At 35.9% G+C, this 20,706-nt stretch overlaps 1 protein-coding gene across 9 annotated transcripts in view; it reads left to right on the forward strand.

Moving 5' to 3' along the window:
- Positions 1 to 20,706, forward strand: part of SYT1 (synaptotagmin 1) — a 339,727-nt gene that overhangs the window by 122,984 nt on the left and 196,037 nt on the right. For all 9 annotated transcript variants that reach the window (XM_068999501.1, XM_068999546.1, XM_068999531.1 and 6 more), the window contains one exon: positions 340 to 401. Coding sequence is in view for 1 of the 9 variants with exons in the window: in XM_068999552.1 (XP_068855653.1) it covers position 401 (1 nt within the window). In the remaining 8 variants the exon portion in view is untranslated. The remainder of the gene's footprint in view (positions 1 to 339; positions 402 to 20,706) is intronic.

Genomic DNA, 20,706 nt, shown 5'->3' on the forward strand with positions numbered 1-20,706 from the left:
ATTTGAAAGCCTGTCACCTTCCTGGAACTGGGGAGAGCTGCAGGTGCCCAGATGAAATTAGGATACCCTGCATTAGGCTGAGGTTTCAAGAGATTTGTTCCCTGAACCTGTGGATTTCTCATCTCTGCTGCTATTGTAGTACCTAAGACTGGAAACTGTTTTTTAAGGAAAAGGAGTGATGTGAATTTTCTCTGCTGGGTGCTTTCACAAAAGTGCAGGGTTTTAAATATTGGAGTAAGCCAAAACTAAATCTGAAAATGGTAACCTTCTATGGCACAAAGGAAACTAGATAGTTAATTTTAAATAGATGATAAATGCATGTATTTGTTTTTCTTACAGAAGCGTGGAGTCCTGAATAAACAAAGAGAAGAGAGTTAAGCACACATTCTCTATTCTGAACAGTAAGTGACCAAATTATGTACTCTGAAGATAAAACACTACTTGCACTTCCTTTTTAAAATTTTTTTATTAATTCATATGTGCAGTTCTTCTCACAAGTGTAAGAAATTAGTGCAGTGAACATTTCTGCCTTTTATCCAACTTAGTTTCATTTCACAAGGGTAGACTTCTATAACCTATAACCTAGAATCCTATAACCATCTCAGGTAAGAGGCCCAGATATTCCACACAAAGTGTCTTCATTGCTGCCCATACTGAGAATATTGCCTTTTTCGTCTCAGTAGAAATACATTGCAATAGAAATTATAATAGACAGTACCAAGATAAAAACAGTATTACACCAACATTTGCTCACACACGAAATTTTGCAGAAAAACAGATTTATCACTGTAGTCAGATCCTGCTGGGTCGGTATAGGAGCAAAAGACTTTTATGGGCTTGTGTTAGCCACCTAATCACTGACTACTTTCTGACCCGCCCTGGTCATAGCTGTGCTGTTCACTGCACAGTGCAACCAATTACAGTGCATGGCTGCACTGGCCTTTGACAATTACAGCATTGTAAAACATCAAGAAGTTAAGAGCACTTGCTGAGACAAGAAAATGAACCGTGTGTGTGTTGTGGGTGATATTATTGACATTGTCCCTAGAAAAAAGTCTTAGGCTTAGGCTGCTGGTGAAGTACTAGTCATGACAAAGTAGAGCACAGACACTGCTTTCACTGCCAGTCCAAAGCAATACGCCCTGGGAACTGTAGCTGATTATACAGGGGTACCACATTGCTTGGGTATCAACAGGTGGCAGTGTCTTCTGAGAACCAAAGCAGGTGAACATGTGTGAACACATTTCTATTAACAGTTCCAGCAAAACAGTTCCTCTGTGCTACGTGCCAACAAAGCCTGCCTTTTTTGTGGTAGATGATTGTGGATGTAAGTAATGTGCAGAGAATAGGTGTTCTTTAGCACAGTTCTGGTTTTGGAATATACATTTGGCTGTACAAGGTAAAGAATTTTATTGTTGTATATGAAATCCCTATTCACTTAGCCAAACTGGCATATGGAACAGGCTAGTTTTGAATAGAAATAAATCTTGACTACTTCCTGATAAGTAATAAAAATAACACTCTTTATTGGAAAAGAATGTGTGTAAACCTCAACAGCAAAAAAATACCCATTATATCTCTGGGCATCCAAGTTTGATGATGGGTTTTAACATGAAAGGAAGTGTGTGGCATTTCACTGAATCCAAGAACAGCACAATGCTTGTTTGTGAATCTTGTGTGGTTATTTGTACTAAACTATGTTACCAGTAGGCATCTTCTACATAATATAGCAAATGATACACATGTACTAGAGAACCATTAGAAAAAAATGTTCTGAAAAAACTTTTCAAAACTCCTGTTTATCTAGTCCTTTGATTTTTCCATTTCTCCTTCTGTCAGTCATAGTTGCCTTTCATTTTCTCTTCTTTCCTGTGTGATTCCTGTGGTTTATATTCCCTATATGCTATCACACCTCTTTTTACCCTTTATCTTTCCATTTTTTGCCACACAGTCAATCTGCTCGAACTTCATATTTTCTGCTCACATCTCCCACACAGGGCCATCTCCTCTTACTCTTGGCAGAGCTGCACTGCAGAATGTTTCTGATCTTGGGCAGATTTTGAGCTTGCTATTTCTAGTATCAAATAGATACTCTGTAGAGTAAGAGCATTATTGCTGTTGTCGGGTCATAATGCACAGAATAATGCCATATGCCTATATGTAAGGAATTCACCAAAGGTTGCAGCATGGTGTAATATGGGTCAGCTCTTGTAATTTTATTTGATGTGTGGAAAGATAGGGTGGAACTTTGGGAGTTGTTATTTAATGCATGGAATACCTTCAACCTAATCAATTATGCTTTACTCCCTCTGGATCTGAAGTTTTGGCAGCAGATGACTGATAGTTACATGAATAAATATTAGCAATTCCAAGCAGTTTGTAAAATTCAACTGATACTTGTATACAAAAAATCCACAAGTTGTTATAGACCTGCTTGTAGAAAATAAATTTCACTGCTGCAGACTCTGGAAGGTCTTCTCCCCAGTTGTGTTTCTGTGTCAAGTGGCCAGAACTCACAGGCTGTGGTTTTAAAATAGCATGGATTTATTTGTGTATAGTGAGAAAAAATGATCAACTATTACTGGTACTCCTTCACACACAAGTTCTCTCTTCTGCTGGCGGAGTAGGTTGACAGAACCTTTTCATAGTATCCATCAGTTAGTTTTATTAGTTGTGGTATTATGATTATAAACTACAAATGATCTAACATATAATGAATATATAATTGCAAAAATGAAACTGTGGTTTTTATTTAACATTTGTAATGTGAAATTTATTTAACGCTCTCTTTGGAATATACATGGGAAATTAGAATAATGAAACAGAAATAAAATTACTCTTACCTCTCATCCATCGTCAGTGAGAATCAATGCTACCAGCTTGATCAGGCTATACATTGACCCATGGAGGGAAGTTCAGGTATGGTATCTGTTGGACTTCTAACAACACCCTTGAGAACTGTGTTATTCATAATATTCATAAACTAAGTAACCAGTCATTCTTCTGACACTGGGATTAATAAATTGGGTTGTGAAGTTGTTTCAGAATAGATTTTTTTCCTTCAACCTAAATTAAAATCTAAAGTTTAAAATATCCAGTGCTGAGAGGCAAAAAAATTGGATTCCCCAATAAGGAGAAAATAAAACTACAGTTAATATTGTTCTTATTTTAAAAAGGATAAAATAAAATTCACAATGTATAGTATGTTTTGTGGGTTTTATGTGTTCTCAACTTTAAGTGCAAGGGCCTTTGTAATTTGTCTTTGATATTGTAAAGGATTACAGATATCCTTTGTGGAACAGGGAAAAAATCTTGCAACGCGTGTTCTAAAAAAGGTCCATTGTCCTCACATAGTCAGCAGAAATCAGATTTCATCTGCCACAAATTTTGGTTTATCAAGGAAGCGGCTAATAATTGGTGACTGGTTAATAACAGGATTTTTTGTTACTGTTGTTTGATAAAGGCAAGTTCAGGTAACGTGACATAAATTAGGAGATTGCACAAGCAAAGTGCTAGTACAGAAGAGGGATAGCCAAAATCCAGACTGCTGTGAGCAGATGAGAGGAGGCTTGGCCTGCTGAAAATTACTGTATGGGCAGTTTGACTCCATTATGTGTAGAAGAACTAAATTCATGTTAGACTTACCATTAGCCCATGAGCATGCAACATTCCCCTTGTTTGCCCTAATATCTATTTCAAAAGCTACTGTGTTTTATATTTTACCATTTACCATATTATATCTAGAGGTAGGTAATGTACCAGAGATGAAGTAGTTAAATGAGGGTTTTTTTGTTTTGGAAGGGTCAGTTGTGTAAAAGTTGAATTTAGGAGTATTCAAAAAGAAATGAGCCTGTGGTTCCTGCATCTTCTGTACTAATCACAATAACCTTCCCTTGCATTATGATTTCAATCTTTCATGAAGTAATCTAGAAAGAGCATGGAAGTACCTTCATTCCTTGTTTTTGCTATTTTGTCACAGGTTTTAAAATTAAAATTCATGTGCATATACTGCAGGCTTGGATAAAATTGTTCATTGGAGTGTTTCTACTACCTTAAGTCTTTAATGAGGTCTTCCCCTAAATTAGTTTCACTCTGTTTTTTCCCCCTCACATAGGGAAAGTATGAATTTCTGGTAAATTATATAGTAGCATTTGCATAATGTAAAGGTTGTTTACATTGCCTCTCTTTTGGTTATCATGTCAAGACTATTCAGAGGAGTCTATTCTGTATGGCTCATATGCTTACAAAATTTTGTGCCTCAAAACTTCATTTTTCTTTTTTTTATCAGTCCTGTATTACAGACACAGCTTTGTGTTTTTTGATGTGACATCTCTGACATGGATTTTTAGATTCTGTACTGCTTTGAGGTATGTTAGTTAATGCAGCCTAATTTTGCAAAATGGCTCTGTAGTTTAGTTCCCTGGGGCTTCAGTTTAGTTGTCATCTATCATTTTAGCACTGTGATTGATTACTCTCTGCTATTTAATTTATCTGCTGCAACTTCTAAGCTTTTTCTTTAATTGGTAAACACCTACTTTCTAGACACATTTTCAAATGATGTGTTTTCCAAGTGCCCCAGAAGTCATGCAATCATATTTTTCTCAGCTAGGAATTTAACTGTTTGAGCCATTTAATGGGTTTCAATAAATATTGGCTGATCTTTTGTCTATTACTTGGAAATTTCGAACTGGACATCTGTGTTATATTTTCCATTTTTCAATGTTATTGTATATATATTTATTCTGAAATACAAGCGTATTTACCAGCTGCTTCTTCATCCACCAAAAAACATTAGAAGAAATCAGCACCTTTCTTATGTGTAGGAGCCAAATGCCTGGGCTGCTGCTGTGGCAGTAGATTTTAACCACCTTTGCACATTAGGTTTTGAAGGCAAAATATTAATTAGTGTGTTTTGCTTGTTGGAATTTCATAAGCCAGCTTCAATCAGAAGGGTTAACGTGCTTATTCTCTTCTGTTGTATACTCTGTTCCTGTACTTTACTGTTTTTAAACAGCACATTGAACGTCAACTTGGCTATGATTTTAAATCAGACTGTTTCAGAGTAATGTCATTTCCATTTAAGAAAGAGTTGGTTTTTGGCGTGAAGTGATACAGTGTGTAAACATTGCAGCAGTTCTACACAATTACTGAGGCAACTTTCAAGAAGCTACTACAATGAATTGATTCTATGATCCACATATCAAAGAAGTTTTAATGTTACATTTTCCCAGCTACTGCAGTTTTTATTATGGCTCTGTGTATTTTTTAATGGGGATGTTAATAATTTGTTTAGGATTTTTTTTTTACTTTTAGTTACTGTCTAATATTTGTGATTAAAATCTCTCAATAAGAAGAATTACACTGTGTCATCATAATGCAGCTTTGCTGACGTTGGTAACTGCTATTGTAGTCCTGTCTCTAAATACAATCAAATAAAATTAGTAGACATCTGTAGTGTTGGATGCTTTTTAGGGTAAATTGGTGTTCCTTTTTTTTGTGAGAGCAAGCTTTAATCACTGTTCCCCTTTTGTTTCCGATTCTTAATCTTGTTGTGCAATCCGCTTTTAAAGACTACCAGGTGAGCTTTGGATATGTACCTTAGTAATTCGTGGTAGGTCACTTCCAGCCCAAATTTCCTTCAAGTCTTGGAGATAGCCTGTTCTGTCACTGCTCTTGTCATGACTTACGCTTTGATTAGGAAATAAGAGGATAGGCTTTCTTGTCAACTCTGCTGTTCTGCATTTATGGTACATGAAGCTTAACTCAAGAAAAAGCTAGTATGATACAAGTGATTATGAAACATACAGGTTAAGATGACTCCTCAGTATGGAGTTGGTGATCACTAAAAGACATTATTTGGCAGTTTTGGATCATCTCCAAGAGTGACTTTGCTCTTCAGTGATGACTTTTTTGTTTTCCTCTTTTAACGTTTCATACTATAAATTTTAGTTTGAAGACATATAGCCATCATAAACATTACATTTTGACAGCTTTCCCTATGTAAATGAAACTTATTCAGAAATGAGAAGATGCATCTTAGACCTGTTTACAATCATATCTATAAGTTTCAACTATAATGACAACATTTATCTGTGAAAATGGGAAGAAAATAGGAAATTCAGTTACTTTCCCACATAAATAAAAATGTTTTGCAAAGGCATTAGCACATAAAAATATGTTTTCTGATGTCAGTGTTCTGTGTTTATATTAATATCTGAAGTACATGAAAATGGGCACAGTAGAATTTTTCTTTGAGTAAGCAATTTTGAAAATACAAAATGGGTAAGTATATTTGGAAAGGCATGATTCCTTGGATTAGGATTTTTGGGTAGGGGGATATAAATTAGAACAACTAGAAGGTAGGAGTGATTAAGAGTGCTGTGGAACACATCAAATCTATTGGCAGTGTGTCTGCAGTGTCCTGCTGCTATACCTTCAGTTTTGCTCTGCAAGCTAAAGAGGCAAAGATGTGGTTTTGCTGTGAGAGGACCCTCTGCACAACGGCTCTGAGAGCAATATTGATTGATGGTTTTCATACTAGTGACTCCTGTAGCCGTGCTAATAAATGGAACAACAGTACTTTGAGCTGAGGGCACAAGTTTTTGAGCATGCTATTCATGAAGCACATAACATTAGGCCATCTTCCCAGTCTTACCAATTACAAAGCTTCAGTTAGGCTACTAAAAATGCTGAGATTCTTTTTCTCTGTGGGCCACGTACTTGGGAGTTTTTCTTGTTACTGCTCAATTTCTATGACTGCTTCAGTCCCTCCAAAATCTCAGGGTTTAGAAGTGTATTTTTTATTGAAAGGTGAGATTTTCATTCAGTCGCATGGATCCAGCGGCTGAAGCTTCGGAAGATAACTCCCAAACATTTATTGCAAAGTCTGGTGATACTGTGTAAATGCATGATAGCCTGGAGGTCTCTGCTGGTGCTGAACAGAGGTACACTTTGATCTTTCACGTAATAGGTCTCCCAATACCTTTTCATTTCTAAATAGTGCCCAGGCTGCTCTTATACCATAAGCCTATTTCAGTCATCCTTATAGGTTGTGATGCCAAGTAAGAACATTGGTTTTAGGAAGAAGGGTGAGGAAAAAAAAGAGTAAGATGTCATTCAGACTGTGCAGCTTTAACTATTTTTGATGGTATTTTGCTCTTAGAAGCATGTCTCAGTGGTTGAATCTTTTGTTTAAATGAAATTATTGACATGGACAAGGTTTATTTAAAGATATAATTTTACTTCAGGGATAATAATTTTTAAAACTTTAAAATTCATTAAACAATTGGTTAATAAACCACTAGCAATAAAACTGTTAATTGTTTATCCTGTAGATAACAGTGATTCCTTTTGGAGAGTTACGGCTATTGGGCAAATGTGCCCAATATATAGATAGGTTTTTAAATGTGCATTACATCTAAACTTTATAATTCTGTCCTCAGAGATTTCTTAAGGAGAATAGAATCAGTATCTTTGATATTGAAATTTTCAAAAGATTTGTTAGTAGACATAAATGACTTGCTTAAACCCTCCTGAGTAGCTTTCCTTTTCAAAAATGATATGGTGGCACATAATAACTTTACAGAGGGGTTAGAATTCACTCTGGTGGTGAAATGGATAGTGCTGTTACTGATGTGAAAAGAGTAAGCTCATACCTTCTCAGTGTTACAAAGACCTTGAAGAACTACAGAACTATGTACTGCTGTTACTTACCTTACTCTTTCAGATTCTGAGATTGTTCTGAATATTGATTTGTCCAGCAGTTCAAGCTTCTTAGAAGGTGCCACTGTGTTTCAGAAATGTGTTCATTAGTACCTAATTTTTTTTGATGCATGTTAAAAGAAATTGAGATCATATCTGTTGTTAAATAACTGTCTTAAAAAAATGTCTTACTTGGTGGTTCCTAATCTTGAAAATACCTGTGTATGGCTGAGTAAGTCCTACAAACATCAAACAGTTTTTCTTGCTGCCCTTTTTACCAATAAAAACTCCCTGCCTCCATTATTCATTCTCCTGGGAAAAAACAGCAGCTTTTATAAGCCTGAATAATGAGATGGGGCTAGGAAAAGGAAAGCTCTGATGTAATTACACTAATCTGGTACATACTGCTGTAACATATAGCCCCATATTGTTTCTGATTCTCCTTTCATCTTTTGTTCATATTCTCATGTTTTTCCCTTTATTATTTTGTTATTTGCCACTCTACCTAAGCCATATTATCATAGGATGGCTTGGGTTGGAAGTGACCTTGAAATCATCTAGTTTCAACCTCCCTGTCATGGACAGAGACACCGTCCCCTAGATCAGGTTGCTCTAAAGCCCCATCCAACCTGATCTTGAACGCTTTCAGTGATGAGGCATCCACAGCCTCTCTGGGCAATTTGTTCCAATGCCTCACCATCCTCACAATAAAGAATCTTTGTGGCCCTCCCCTGGATTTGCGTATTAAATTTTAGTTTTCCTTCTAGAGTTACTTTGATTATACTCTTCTGAAAACAATCCCTCATTACCCTGTGTCACCTAATTTGTTTTCTTGTAGTTCCCATAGTTCTTGATCTTCTTCATAATAGGGATTTCAAAATGATAACAGTAGGGATAAAACACATCTTGCATCTGCTGGAGTGCTGTAACTAGGTTGTGACTGAGTTTGCAAAGAGGGGCTCAAGCTGGGATGGTGCCCATTTATGTGATCAGAAATGTGTGTAGACATAAAGCAATGGTTTTTATGTGTACATTCCTTCCTCCTCATGCTCAGCTATCTTAAAGTCATGTTATAGAACAGCGAATGAACCTGAGGTTTGTACCTTTTCCCTCTGTAAACATTTGTTTCTTTAGCATAAGCTCAGAGGGCTTTGGGCATCTCTTTATCCCAGTCAACAAACTGTCTTTGTAGCTTTGCTCCTACTTTTTCTTCATTTCCTACCTGCTGTGGGTATGAGACTATAATGTTACATTACTTCAGATAGAACACAGTAAATTTGCTTATAAATGATATATGAATACATTACCTTTATGCCTTATTTTTGGTTGTTAAACCCTTTGCTTTAGCATATACAGCTTTCTCCAAATTATCTCCCTATAGCACGCAATGTCTGATCTGTTTGAAGAGCTTCTGATTTCTGCTGATTAGATGTTGTACTCAGAGCACCAAGGAAACCCATGTTTGTGTGACTTTTCTTCTTGGATGCACATGTGCGTGCTCTCTTGCTTTTGCTGTTTCTCACATTTTTTCCTCTGTTTTGCTGGAACATTATGTCCTCAGTTGTCAAATTGCTTTCTCTCAGATAAAATTCCAAAGCTAAATTGAAAGAAATCAACCCAGAAACTCTGGCAGATGATTAATTTCTACAGTGAAACTGAATTTTGCAAGTCTTAAATGAAAAAAACATGTATTATTTAAAAAGTACAGTATTAGGCTTGTGAAAAGGAATCTCTAATACTTGGCATATAAAAAAAGAGATATGATAAGATTATGAAACCTTGAGGGGTTACTTGAATCATCAACTTGTTTCTAGAGAAAAAATAAAGCTCTGTTTTATTAATCCTAATTGTCCTTTTATTTGTTGCAATATATTATATTAGGTTTACAGCATCTCTTCAGCATTAGCTTCCCAGGAACAACATCACTAAAGTGCAACTATCAGCCAGCTGAATGCTACAAATACAACCTGAAAACAAATATGGATGATTAAGCAAGGTATTGTTTTTCAGAAACAGCATATCCACTTCTGTGTAGCGTCAAGAGGAGAGTTTAAAATTATGTACAGGGTTCAATAAACTGTTGAACAATCTATTTACTGACTAATAAACTGTTTTTGTGAGTTAATCTATTGGTCAGTAAATGAGAAAGAGGCAGATTATGAGTTACAGATTGTTATGAATAGCATGATAGAAGGAAAGCAGTTAACACTAGAACTGTATTACAGCTGTGAATCATTGCTACTTAAAAACATCATGGCTATGAAAATGCATTCTCTAAAAAGTTGATTGAGGTATGAGTAAAGGCATTTCCATGACACTTGACACCACTGTGTTGCCACACTTAATGTGTGGCTTTCAGGAGGTGAATCATCATTGGCCATACATGACTTTAGCTTTGCCTGTTACTAGATGTATATCCTGCTTACCAAAATATTGCTTCATTAGTTTCTTAGCTTAGAAGTGCAATATATGTGCTGTCACAACTTCTTTATCAGGAAGTTATGACAGGGTAGTTAGACAATTCATGTAACAACTTAGAACTCATCGGTTTAGAATGACCGGAGCTGTGTCAGTTGATTTTATACTGTGGTGCAACCTGCCTTATGAAAGTTATCTCAATATGGGGATTTAGAAATGCTTTTAAGGAGATAATGTTTATATGTAAGTATTCCTGAAGTAATTGAAGTATAATTAGTACTTCTTATGGGAACAAGCTGGAGAAGGAGAAGAACCCTGGGTTTCAGTCACAATTTTTGATGTCACAAACAATCAAATACTCAACTGATCCAAGAAAAAAACAGCAAAAATAGAGAGGAGAAGCAGTCAGAATCCTTCTAAATAGAAGCATTCATCAGCTGTCACGTTGCTGACTTTTTAAGTTCAGTTATCATGTTTGGATTTGGTGTGGTGCCAGTAAAAAGGATTTGCTCGTTTATTTTCAAGTGATCAGAATATTTTTTAGGCCACATGTAGAAATAGTTAAAAATACAATAGGCTGTTCTGAATAAGAATTAATTAGGTACTTGCAGTGATAATACAAATGAGGAAGGATGAAATTTCACCGTAATTTAGATTTAAAAGGAATCTCTATAGGAACTGCATTAATTTAAGATATTTAATACACATATTACTACCTCTTACTTCTCTGATTGAGTGAAACTTATTTGGTCACCTAGAATTTGATGTGACTGTACCATTGATTTATCTCAGAAAGTGCAAGAGACTGAAATTAAAGAAATAAGGGGGAGCATGGTGATGTTCTTTGGTAAGTTAAGAGGTAATAGTATATGTAAGAAAAGAAGAGGGCCAAGAATTACATTAAGGCTGTTTATTTGTTTATTTACATCTGGAAGATGTAAAAAAGGTGTAATGAAAAAGTTATTTGTTACTGGTGTGCTAGCTATATTGGTAAAGAAGAGAAATGACAACTCAGAGCTAGAAGAATGAAGGTACAGGTTTTGTCAAAATATTAGTGAGCTCTCTAGATACCCTGATGAAAAATTGCCACTAGTTGGTTCTCTTGTCGTTGCCTTGACCTTAGTATATTTTCTGCTGAGCTTCTGTCATTTTCATCCAAAATATGACTAGCCATTCAGAAAGCTTTACATTTTTCTTCTAGACTCTGCCTGGGTAAAAAAAAGTGGAAATATTTGGCAGTGACAAATGTCATCTGCTCTGTAGGCAACAGTTATTGTGGTCTGAAATGATGTTGAATGCTGCCCCAGATGTTTTCACAGTTAGGCGTCTGTGGTTTATATTGATGCTTGCTCACAGACTAAATGGTGTCAAGTGTGTTTTGGATGTGTGGATTTTGTACACTGCTAACAAACAATTCTAATTCAATTGGGTTTTAGGGAAACTAATGATGGTACATGTACATCACTCAATTTAAGTACCTTTCTGAAGAGCATACTGAAGCAGCTTGACTATGTAAGAGAGTGTATATATTTCTGTAGGTTAAGACTTGACTTTCTATTTATTTTAGAGAAATATCTTTTCCTTGGTAAGCACAATCTTTTATCCCTCTTGCGACTTTTTGATAAGAGCTTATCCATGGCTTGGTTGCCTTGTCATTTACTGATGCTGTTGGGGAAATGGTGCTTCTCTGCTGAATGAAATTTACGGACACTTGCTCTTTTTTTCCCCTGAAACAATGAGTTACAATACAAGATTTTCCTCGGAAGAAATCGGAAGTGAATTATGTTGCTTTGGTTTTGGATGGAGTTTCATATATCAATACTGCTAATTGTTTTATCACCTTATGATAGGATCACCAATAAAATACTATACAGTCCTTATAAAATTCACAAGAGTTTGCATATTTACTGGAAACTTAACACATCCTCTGCTCTGACTCACTCACTTTCCATGGTCATGTATCCCTACTGCCTTATTAAGGCATATAAATAAGGGAGTCTTCACATTAGCAGTTCTAAAAGTTAATAATTTACACTCACATACAGAAGTGGCAAATGCTTTGAGTGGTTCTCAGCTATACTTCTCATGTGTGGAGAAGTGTCTAGCAGATGCTGTGCTGTTAAAACATTGGGATCTGAGACAAGGGAGTGATCCAATGTAGGACATACCTGCTGGCACAGTTTACAGTGCACTGGAAAATATCCTGTCTGGTGGGGAAAAGTTTTGTGGGAAACATTAAAATTCTACTCACTTTTCACAAAACTCCCATTTAATTTTCCAAGAGAAGTTGTTCCTATCCTTCAGTAGAAAATAGAGCACATCTCTACTGTAGTTAATTTTTGGTGTGCAGTAGGATGTGATTTCTAGCTAGGTAAAACTTCCTAGGAAAGATGAGTCAGTTCTAAAGGATTTTACTCTCTTCTGTTATATGATATGTGGAATTTTTCCTCTGTTGTTTTGGCTTTCTTTTTTTCTTTTCCCTTTTTGCTCTTTCTTGGTGTTATGCATTATGTCTTTACATTTAGTGTTTGTTCATTGCATTTGGAAATGCAGGTGACTACCAAGTGTTTGTTGGTAAGTAAGTAATGCTAAGTATGGTCTAAGTTTATGAACCTTGAAACTTGACATCTTGAAGACAGCTACAGAAAAAGGAGACCCTGTTCTTCAAGAAAGTTGTTTTTGCATTTGTCAGTCACCACTGTAAGATGGTCAGTTGCCAAAGCTGTCGTGCAGAGAGCTGGAAGTTGGGTAACGTGGTGCAGTCTATTTGTGCTTAGCTGTGCGTTCTTACCCCCCTTAGGCGATTTGTGCTCTTGCCTGGATGTGCGAGTGCCATCAGGACAAGGAGCCAGTCCACCCCCAGGTTACAATAATGCTACTTTTCAAACTATCAGCTGTGTTACCTAAGGAAAGCCCAATAGATGGCCCTTCCCCAGAGACTGAGCCTATCCAATTCAAAGCACAGTGTGATGCCTTTGAAATGTAATTGCTCAAATGCCACCCATTTATTCCAGTAGAGCTGGAAGATACACAGGTAAATTTTTTAGCTTTTTAATTAAAGACGCGTATCTGAGGTAACCTAGCAAAAGGCATTTGCCTAATTAACTCCCTGTAGTTCACCATTCTGTCAGTTGCTGACAATTAGTAAATATTTGGTTCCTTTAAGCTTTGTATCTCTATGTGAATTATTTAGATATTTATATATCTATATATCCATAAATATATATATATGGATATATATGGATATATAGCCATAAATATGGATATACATAAATATATTCATATTTACTTATGGAAGAAAAGATCAATTAATTTCCATGTCTTCAAGGATATCTGTTTGGACTTTTCAGGTCATAGTACAGCTTAAACAAATACATGGGTATGTGAAACTGAATTTTCTCCCAATGTGATATTTTCTCTGCTATGAGAATCAAAAAAACTACCATTTTTTCCCCTAAAAAGGAGTTAAATTCTGTGATTCTGTGATCTTCTGCAAGTGACAAAGTTGTGGCTTTATTTTTTAAATTTACAAGTATGTTTTTAAAAGTCTATTTTTGTAGGGCATGTTCAGAATCTCTTGAAATTGCAGTACATAAGAGGGAGTGAATGATGGCCTTTAACTGAGTGGGAATAATATGTAACAGCCCTATATCAAAAGTCACTATGTAAATCAGTTGTATTCTGAATTGTATGTGATTATCCCAGTTTCAGTGGGGATAACAGGCTGCTGTGAAAATGAGCAATTCTTATTGTCTGCACTGTTATTTTCCATCCCACAGTAAAAGTTAAATTCACTCTTAAGACCTAAATTAATATTTTATGTCAAAGCTTGAGGAACAAAGAAAGGGCTTTGGGGGGGAAATGGTGAAGTTTATATGTATAATGGAAAGCTGCACTAAAAAAGACATTTTGGTTAATGCTGGTTCCCATGGTTACTTGCAAATAATTATGCAGTTTTAAAAACACAAAACTCTCTTTGCAGTCTTACTTCCAGGCAGATAAGTGTCCAGCAGTTAGTTACAATTAGCTATATAAGAAGTCAATTGTTAGCCTTGATCTTTGAAATTCATCTTAGCTTACATATTTTGCACCTCTACACGCTGCATTTGTATTGGCTTCACTAAGTTTTGATTTCTGGGTTAGGCAGTTCTGTCTCGCTTGAATAATCTTCTCAGGTCACTATCATAGTTTGTTAATACCTCCACAACTTTTACAGTAGGCTATGTAAGTCTTTAAAGACAAGTTACTCTTTTCTAAAACAGAATTTATTCTACATGTAAGAGTTCTGGTCTTTTCTCTTAGGGCTTTTTTTTTATTGTGTACCTAATTTTGTTAAAACCATTCCAGTCAGGGAAACCACAATGATGAAAATGCATCTTTCTGTGAAGCTTGGTCATAAGACACCACTGTTCTTTTGCACTTCATTCATAGCAAATAAAATTTTATCTTATTAATAATAGTAGTAATATGAATATTATATTTTTAATATCACATTAGCATTATGTGAGAAATAAACAGATTAGGCTGAACTACCCAGGTTTTTCTAAATTAAAAAGCATGCTTCCAGTTTTGCCTGTGTAGATTCCCCACATTACCTGTCTTGGAACTGCACAGTTCGTGTCATTGCAGAATTAGGAAAGCACAGGAGATAGCTTAGAACTTGCACTGATCACAGTCCTGAACTTCTGTAGTGAAAAGATTTTGACACTTGTGTATGAAGAATTTTCAGATGATTCTTGCTGTTTAGATATGTGTGAAATCTTTCTATATTTGCAGCATTATTTTTATGATTTGTCAGAAATAGGCATAACAAGAGATGTCATCTCACATCAGCTACACTGGTTTTCTGTTTTGTCTTTCTTGTCATTTTTCAACAAAGTTTTTTGGTGTTGGAACAATAAATCACAATTTTTGTAATTAATATGTGATAACATATTCTATTTAACTTTTTCATGTAGTTGTATTTCTAAAGTATGATAAGCACTCAAATTTCTAATTAGATTAACTGCTCTTTTCTCATTCAGCTTAACACAGAGATCTGGAATACGGTAATTGATTGCATAGCACTTTGATTATTTTATCTTTTGATCTGAAGTCTTAGCGTCATAGTTGTGATGATGTTTTCAGGATGATGATAAACCATAAAACAATGAGGATGAGAAAACACTACTTGATCACAATACTTGCTCCTCATTTTGCACACTGAGAGGGAGGCTGGTATCGTATCAGCAGGTGTAGGGCAGAGGAAGCAAGAGAAACATTTTGATTGCCTCCGAAGCCTTAGAATCACCTAATCATTCATTTTGGAAGGAGCCTTGAGAGGTCTTCCAGCCTGGCTACCTGCTCAAAGCAGGATCAACATTTGAGTTTAGACCAGATTGCTTGGCACTTTCTCCAGGCAAGTCCTGAAAGCCTCCAAGGATGGAGTTTCTGCAACCCCTTTGGGCAAACTGCTTAATTATCCTGTTGTGGAAATGTTTTTTTTTTCACGTTCAGTTTGAACCTCCAAGTTTCAATTCATCATTTTCTCTTGTTCTCCCACAGAACTCTCTATTTAGAAATAAAAATCATTGTGATTCATAAATACAATTTACTTAAGTTAGTATTGCATGCAATTGGAATAACAAAACAGTTTGTCATGTCATGTTTTCACCTGAATTCATATACAAAAAGTATAAATTGAAGTGTATAATATATAAAATTAAAACCAGCTTTTAAGGCAAAATCCAGGAATTTTCTCATTATAAAACTTTCAAGGATAGTATTTTAATGTTAAATTTTCCATACTTAATTTTCAAATCTCTTGTTTTAGGCCAGTTTTATCAAGATCAGTATAATTTCACAAATACATGCTTTTTCTATCTCCAGTGGAAGAGTTCTCTGGCTAAATGTGCACAAACAGATTCTCAGAATGATGCTTCTCTAATGGCTTTTCAGAGCTGCTGCTTTATGAGATCATAACATCTGGGCTGTATAAGAAAAATGTATCTGGATTTTCTATGCAAGCAAAATTAAACTTCTTTATCACCAATAGATAGATCTTTTATCCTTTATCAGTCTGGAAAGCTTCCAGTCTGAAACACTGGAGAAACAGTTGTAAAGCTTATCTGGATTTTAGTCATTTTAATGAACTCGAAAGGGGGTTATAGGCATTGTTACCCTGTCAATTCTTCAAGTAGGGAATAATAGGAGTGACCACACAGCTACTTAGCATGAGTGTGGGGGGGATATGCCATACTTTCTTCACCAAAAGTCATCATTTGTCATGTGTTTTTGTTACTAGAAGTAGCTAGTTCCTTACTAAGTCTTAAATTCAAAAAGCCGAATAAGGTACTTTCCTAAAAAAATATTCACTTTCCCTATTCTGTCTTTATTTTTCTATAGACATCAGTCTACTCCTCTTCACACCAAATTTTCACTAAGGAATCTATTCTCTTTTAAGTGTTTACTTAATGGGCTTACCAATTTTTCCTTTTTTGGAGTTCTATCTTACTTCTATGCTCAGTGTTTTCTTCTTCCATCCTATCTTGGTTCCAATTTCTTATTGCCACTTCACCTCTCCAGTCAGATTTCAGCTACAACATGAGACAGCACATTACCCATTTTGCCCCTAAAGATCTTACGAGCTTAATTTTTCCTGAGTGTAAAAATTAACTTGCAGAATTGCACAGAGCTCACTCAGAAAAATACTGGGGTATGGAAGGCTAAAACTGCCAAACCCAGTTTGGCTATATGAAAATTACACTACAGTAGACAACAGAACCATACTCCAGAATCCTCCGTGTGTTGATTGACAACTTGTTTCAAACTGAGGCTAAAATGAAAATGAGCTGTCACCTCAGTTCCCTTGTAAAAGCTACTGCATGTTTAAAGCACAGACTTTGTTCAGCTAACCAGTTGGCCCATTGTAAATGCTTAATGTTCATTCTGTATGTAATTTGTTGCTGGTTTTACCTTGGAAACAAGAGTATTTCACTGTGGTTGGTTCCCCCTAGGTTTTTCAATGGAACGTAATTCCTATTTTCCACATATCAGGAAGGCCCAAGCAAGGTGGCAACTATTTTTCAAGTTTGCAGACTAGAACCATTTCAGGTTCAAAAGATTCCTGAAGAAACACAGTATTCTTTGATTCAGTGCCTGTGATTTGTTATGGAGCTGTTTAGATTGAAATTATACATGGACAAATTAAATGTTTACAGTGAGCTAATGGCCTACAAATAAATACATTTTTAATGGATTGGAAAACCTAGCCTTCAGCTTATTATCCATGTGTCTGAATAAATGAAATAATAATCTGATTGCAATGACTACTTCAGGTGAGAAAACGCATGGAGCAGTCTCCAAAATAATCTGAAGACATGAGTTCAGTATTGTCTAAAAATAGGGCAAGTGAAATCTGTGCTGTCATAACTTATTTCATCATGAATTAGTGTTGTTCTTCATGTATGAGTAGCAGCAAAGTAGAATGGAAGGTTAGTGAATATATAATGAGTATGAAAAGGTCACCCGTACAGACAAGAAGCTAATTTTTTTTCAAAATCAGTGTTGTTGGTTTTTTAAATATCAATCCAGAATTTTGCAATTACATTAGAAACAGGAGACTCTGGGCCTAACATGTCGTAGTAGATTGCATTATCAAGTAATGGTCTACAGATGATTCGAAGTTTTACAATTTCATCATATTATACTGTTTCATTATTCATTTTGTATCCAACAAGTAATGCAAGGACAACTGTGCTTTTAACATAGGAAGCAAAACACATTTTCAGTCCTGTGCAAAAAACAAAAAAAAGTTTTCATATACCTACCCTTGGAAAAAGATTAAATTTGGATTGTTGATTGTGGTTGTGAACCACATATATAGTCCTTCTCCCACTGAGATATGTTTGTATAAAATTATGGCTGAAGTGTTGGGGCAGGAAGGAGAGACAGAGGAGTTACTGCACATTTATTTTCCTTTTATGAAAATATGTATGTGTATATTAAATTGTACATCTGTATTTTTAGATCTGTGTATATTGATACATGCAAGTTTCTGTCCATGAAAATGAAAGCTTCCTCTAGTTTTGATGTTAAAATTCTAAATTAATAAGCTACAGTTAGGCAATGGTGACAATACTGAAAGAAGTAGTTCTGCATGTTTAATTGCCACAAATCAGAATCTGAAATGCAAATAATTTAACATGAAAAAGGGTCTGAAAAAGTTTTCATGTAATTTTCATACAATTAATTAAATCTCATCATAATATAGTTGTCCAGGACAGAGTTAAATTTTTGGCAGTACCTGGGAGGGAGTGTGACTGAAGGAGTGCAACTTGGAGGTTTTTCTGTAGCACCTTACCTCATTGCCGGGGTGGGAATACGGGGCTCTTGCTTCTGAGGAGAAGGGTGTTCTTTCCAGTGGGAGAAAATGTGGTGGGGAAGAGCTGGTTGTATTATGGAGGGCTTTCTGTGTAAATAGTTTCCTTGTGTTATACCTTTTATAATTAATATTGTTGCTGTTACTAGTTTGTTTATCTCATTGCTGTTTCCAGTAAATTGTTGTTGTCTCAGCCTGTGTTCTATGCCTTTTGTGCTTCCAGTTGGAGGGGAAAGGGGGAGTGAGTGGCAGCGTGGTTTTTTCAGGACTACTAAATTGGAGAATATCATTCCTAAACCACAACAGTAGTATAATTATAAATGCATTGTAGATAGCCCCACACATTGGCAGACTGAAAACTACAGGTTTTAAATCAAACATTGGAAAATATAAATTGCTAGTAATAAATAAGCCTTTCCATTGGCCTCAGAATCTGCAATTTTACTTGCATGATCATGTCATAAAATAACTGAGGCAGAAGGTTCCAGAATAAAAGCAAAATGCAGAATGCTCAGGGAAACAGCAGATACTCATACTTTTGTTTCCTCTTCATTATTTAGTGGGATATTCACATGTTCTAATCACATCTTTAACTGAGATGGGTTTATTACAGTTTTTATCTGGGCTTTTCTGTGACACAACATTATTATCTAGTGAGGGTACTTGGATACTAAGAAACTTGCAGCACCCGTGTGAAAACAGGAAAGGGTTTTACTTATGTTTTACAAAGGGGTCAATAAGGCACATAATGCACAAGACGTGTCCATTCATTTTGTGTGTCCAATTAGCACAAGACCTTTAACATCCTGATTATTTCAGAATGTTACTTTTTTGTAGCATATAATGCTTTAAGAGCCTCCCTTGGAGGGGATTAAAATTGAAAGGAGGCAAGACACACTGTTAGCATATTTCATAGTTATTTATGGAGAGCAGAAAAGTGCTGAGAAAAGTTCAAAGCCAGGTACTGGTGCAGGAGCGCTTCTCTATAGGACTGCTCCTTGCTTCTATTTCCACAACTGCTTTTCTCTGGATTTCTTCCACCTATAATGGTTTGTGTCTTGACACACAGTGTCTTCTCTGAATTCTTCATGCTAGCTTGCCACATGCTTGTGTGCTCTCTTCTATACTGTGTCTGTCTGCTCCTTCATGCTTCTGTCCCAAATCACTTCCTGCCCTCTGTCTCTTCACTCCCTCTTCTGGCTCACATTCATCCTTTGGCTGTTGGGCTGGCCTCTAGTTTCCATCCCTTATTCTTGTCTATCCAAGTCTCCGTGCCCAGTGTTGGTCCCAGGGCATACAGACCTATACATGCTGACCAGCCATCCCCATAGATGATTCCTATCTTTATCTATTCCTTCCTGTGTGATTGAAAGCCAGTCAAGTCTGTGTCTTTCATGCTTTTTCGTGCTGTCTGGTTGCCTCTAAGGCTTCATAAGAAAAGGTGCTTCTTTTATTCTGAATTTCTGTGTGTAGCACTATTCCTATGTTTCTTCCTGCTCTACATTATAAATCTTTGGTTCTTCAGTTCTTAACTGGAACAAGTTGATTGCAGATGGAAATCTGGTTGATAGGGATGTAGCTGCTGATACTTTGTCTGTACTGCAAATAGACAAACCAAGGACTTTTTTTCTAAAGGCGTGTTGATTAGACAGATTTAGACACTTCACAGAATCAACACATTTCTGGAGCCAGGCTGAACCTTCTGCCAGACTGGAAACAGGGGGAGGAGTAAAACTTCTTGAAAGATTAATGAGATTTCTTTTTTTCCTCAATATTTCCTTTTCCTCTAGCATTATATTTTTAATCAATTTGAAGAAGATACCCAGTGTGTGAATTTCAATGGTCATCGGTTTTCGCACATTAAACAGACTAAGAAAATAATCAGAACTACTGACAGCTCATAAGAATAGTTCTGAGGTTTTTGCCTATCAAATAGTGCTTAAAATTGTGTCATGTATATTGCTCTATATGACAAAATTCATAAGCTGTAGATTGAAAATAGATATCTATTACAGTAAACTGCTGAATTTACTTCTTAAAATTGGTATATAAATCATACTTATTCAGCTGGAGGACAAAGCAAGAAAAAAATTCAATTATAGCGTCTAATAGAGGATTGTGTTGAGGTTTGACTGCCGTGAAAGGATAATGAAGTATTTTTTAGACTGTCAATAAGTCACTGTTTACTTCTATTGAAAAACTTAAGCCTTTTTTAATAAACTCACTTA

The sequence above is a fragment of the Aphelocoma coerulescens genome, chromosome 1A (genome assembly GCF_041296385.1).
Source record: "Aphelocoma coerulescens isolate FSJ_1873_10779 chromosome 1A, UR_Acoe_1.0, whole genome shotgun sequence".
Lineage (NCBI taxonomy): Eukaryota > Metazoa > Chordata > Aves > Passeriformes > Corvidae > Aphelocoma > Aphelocoma coerulescens.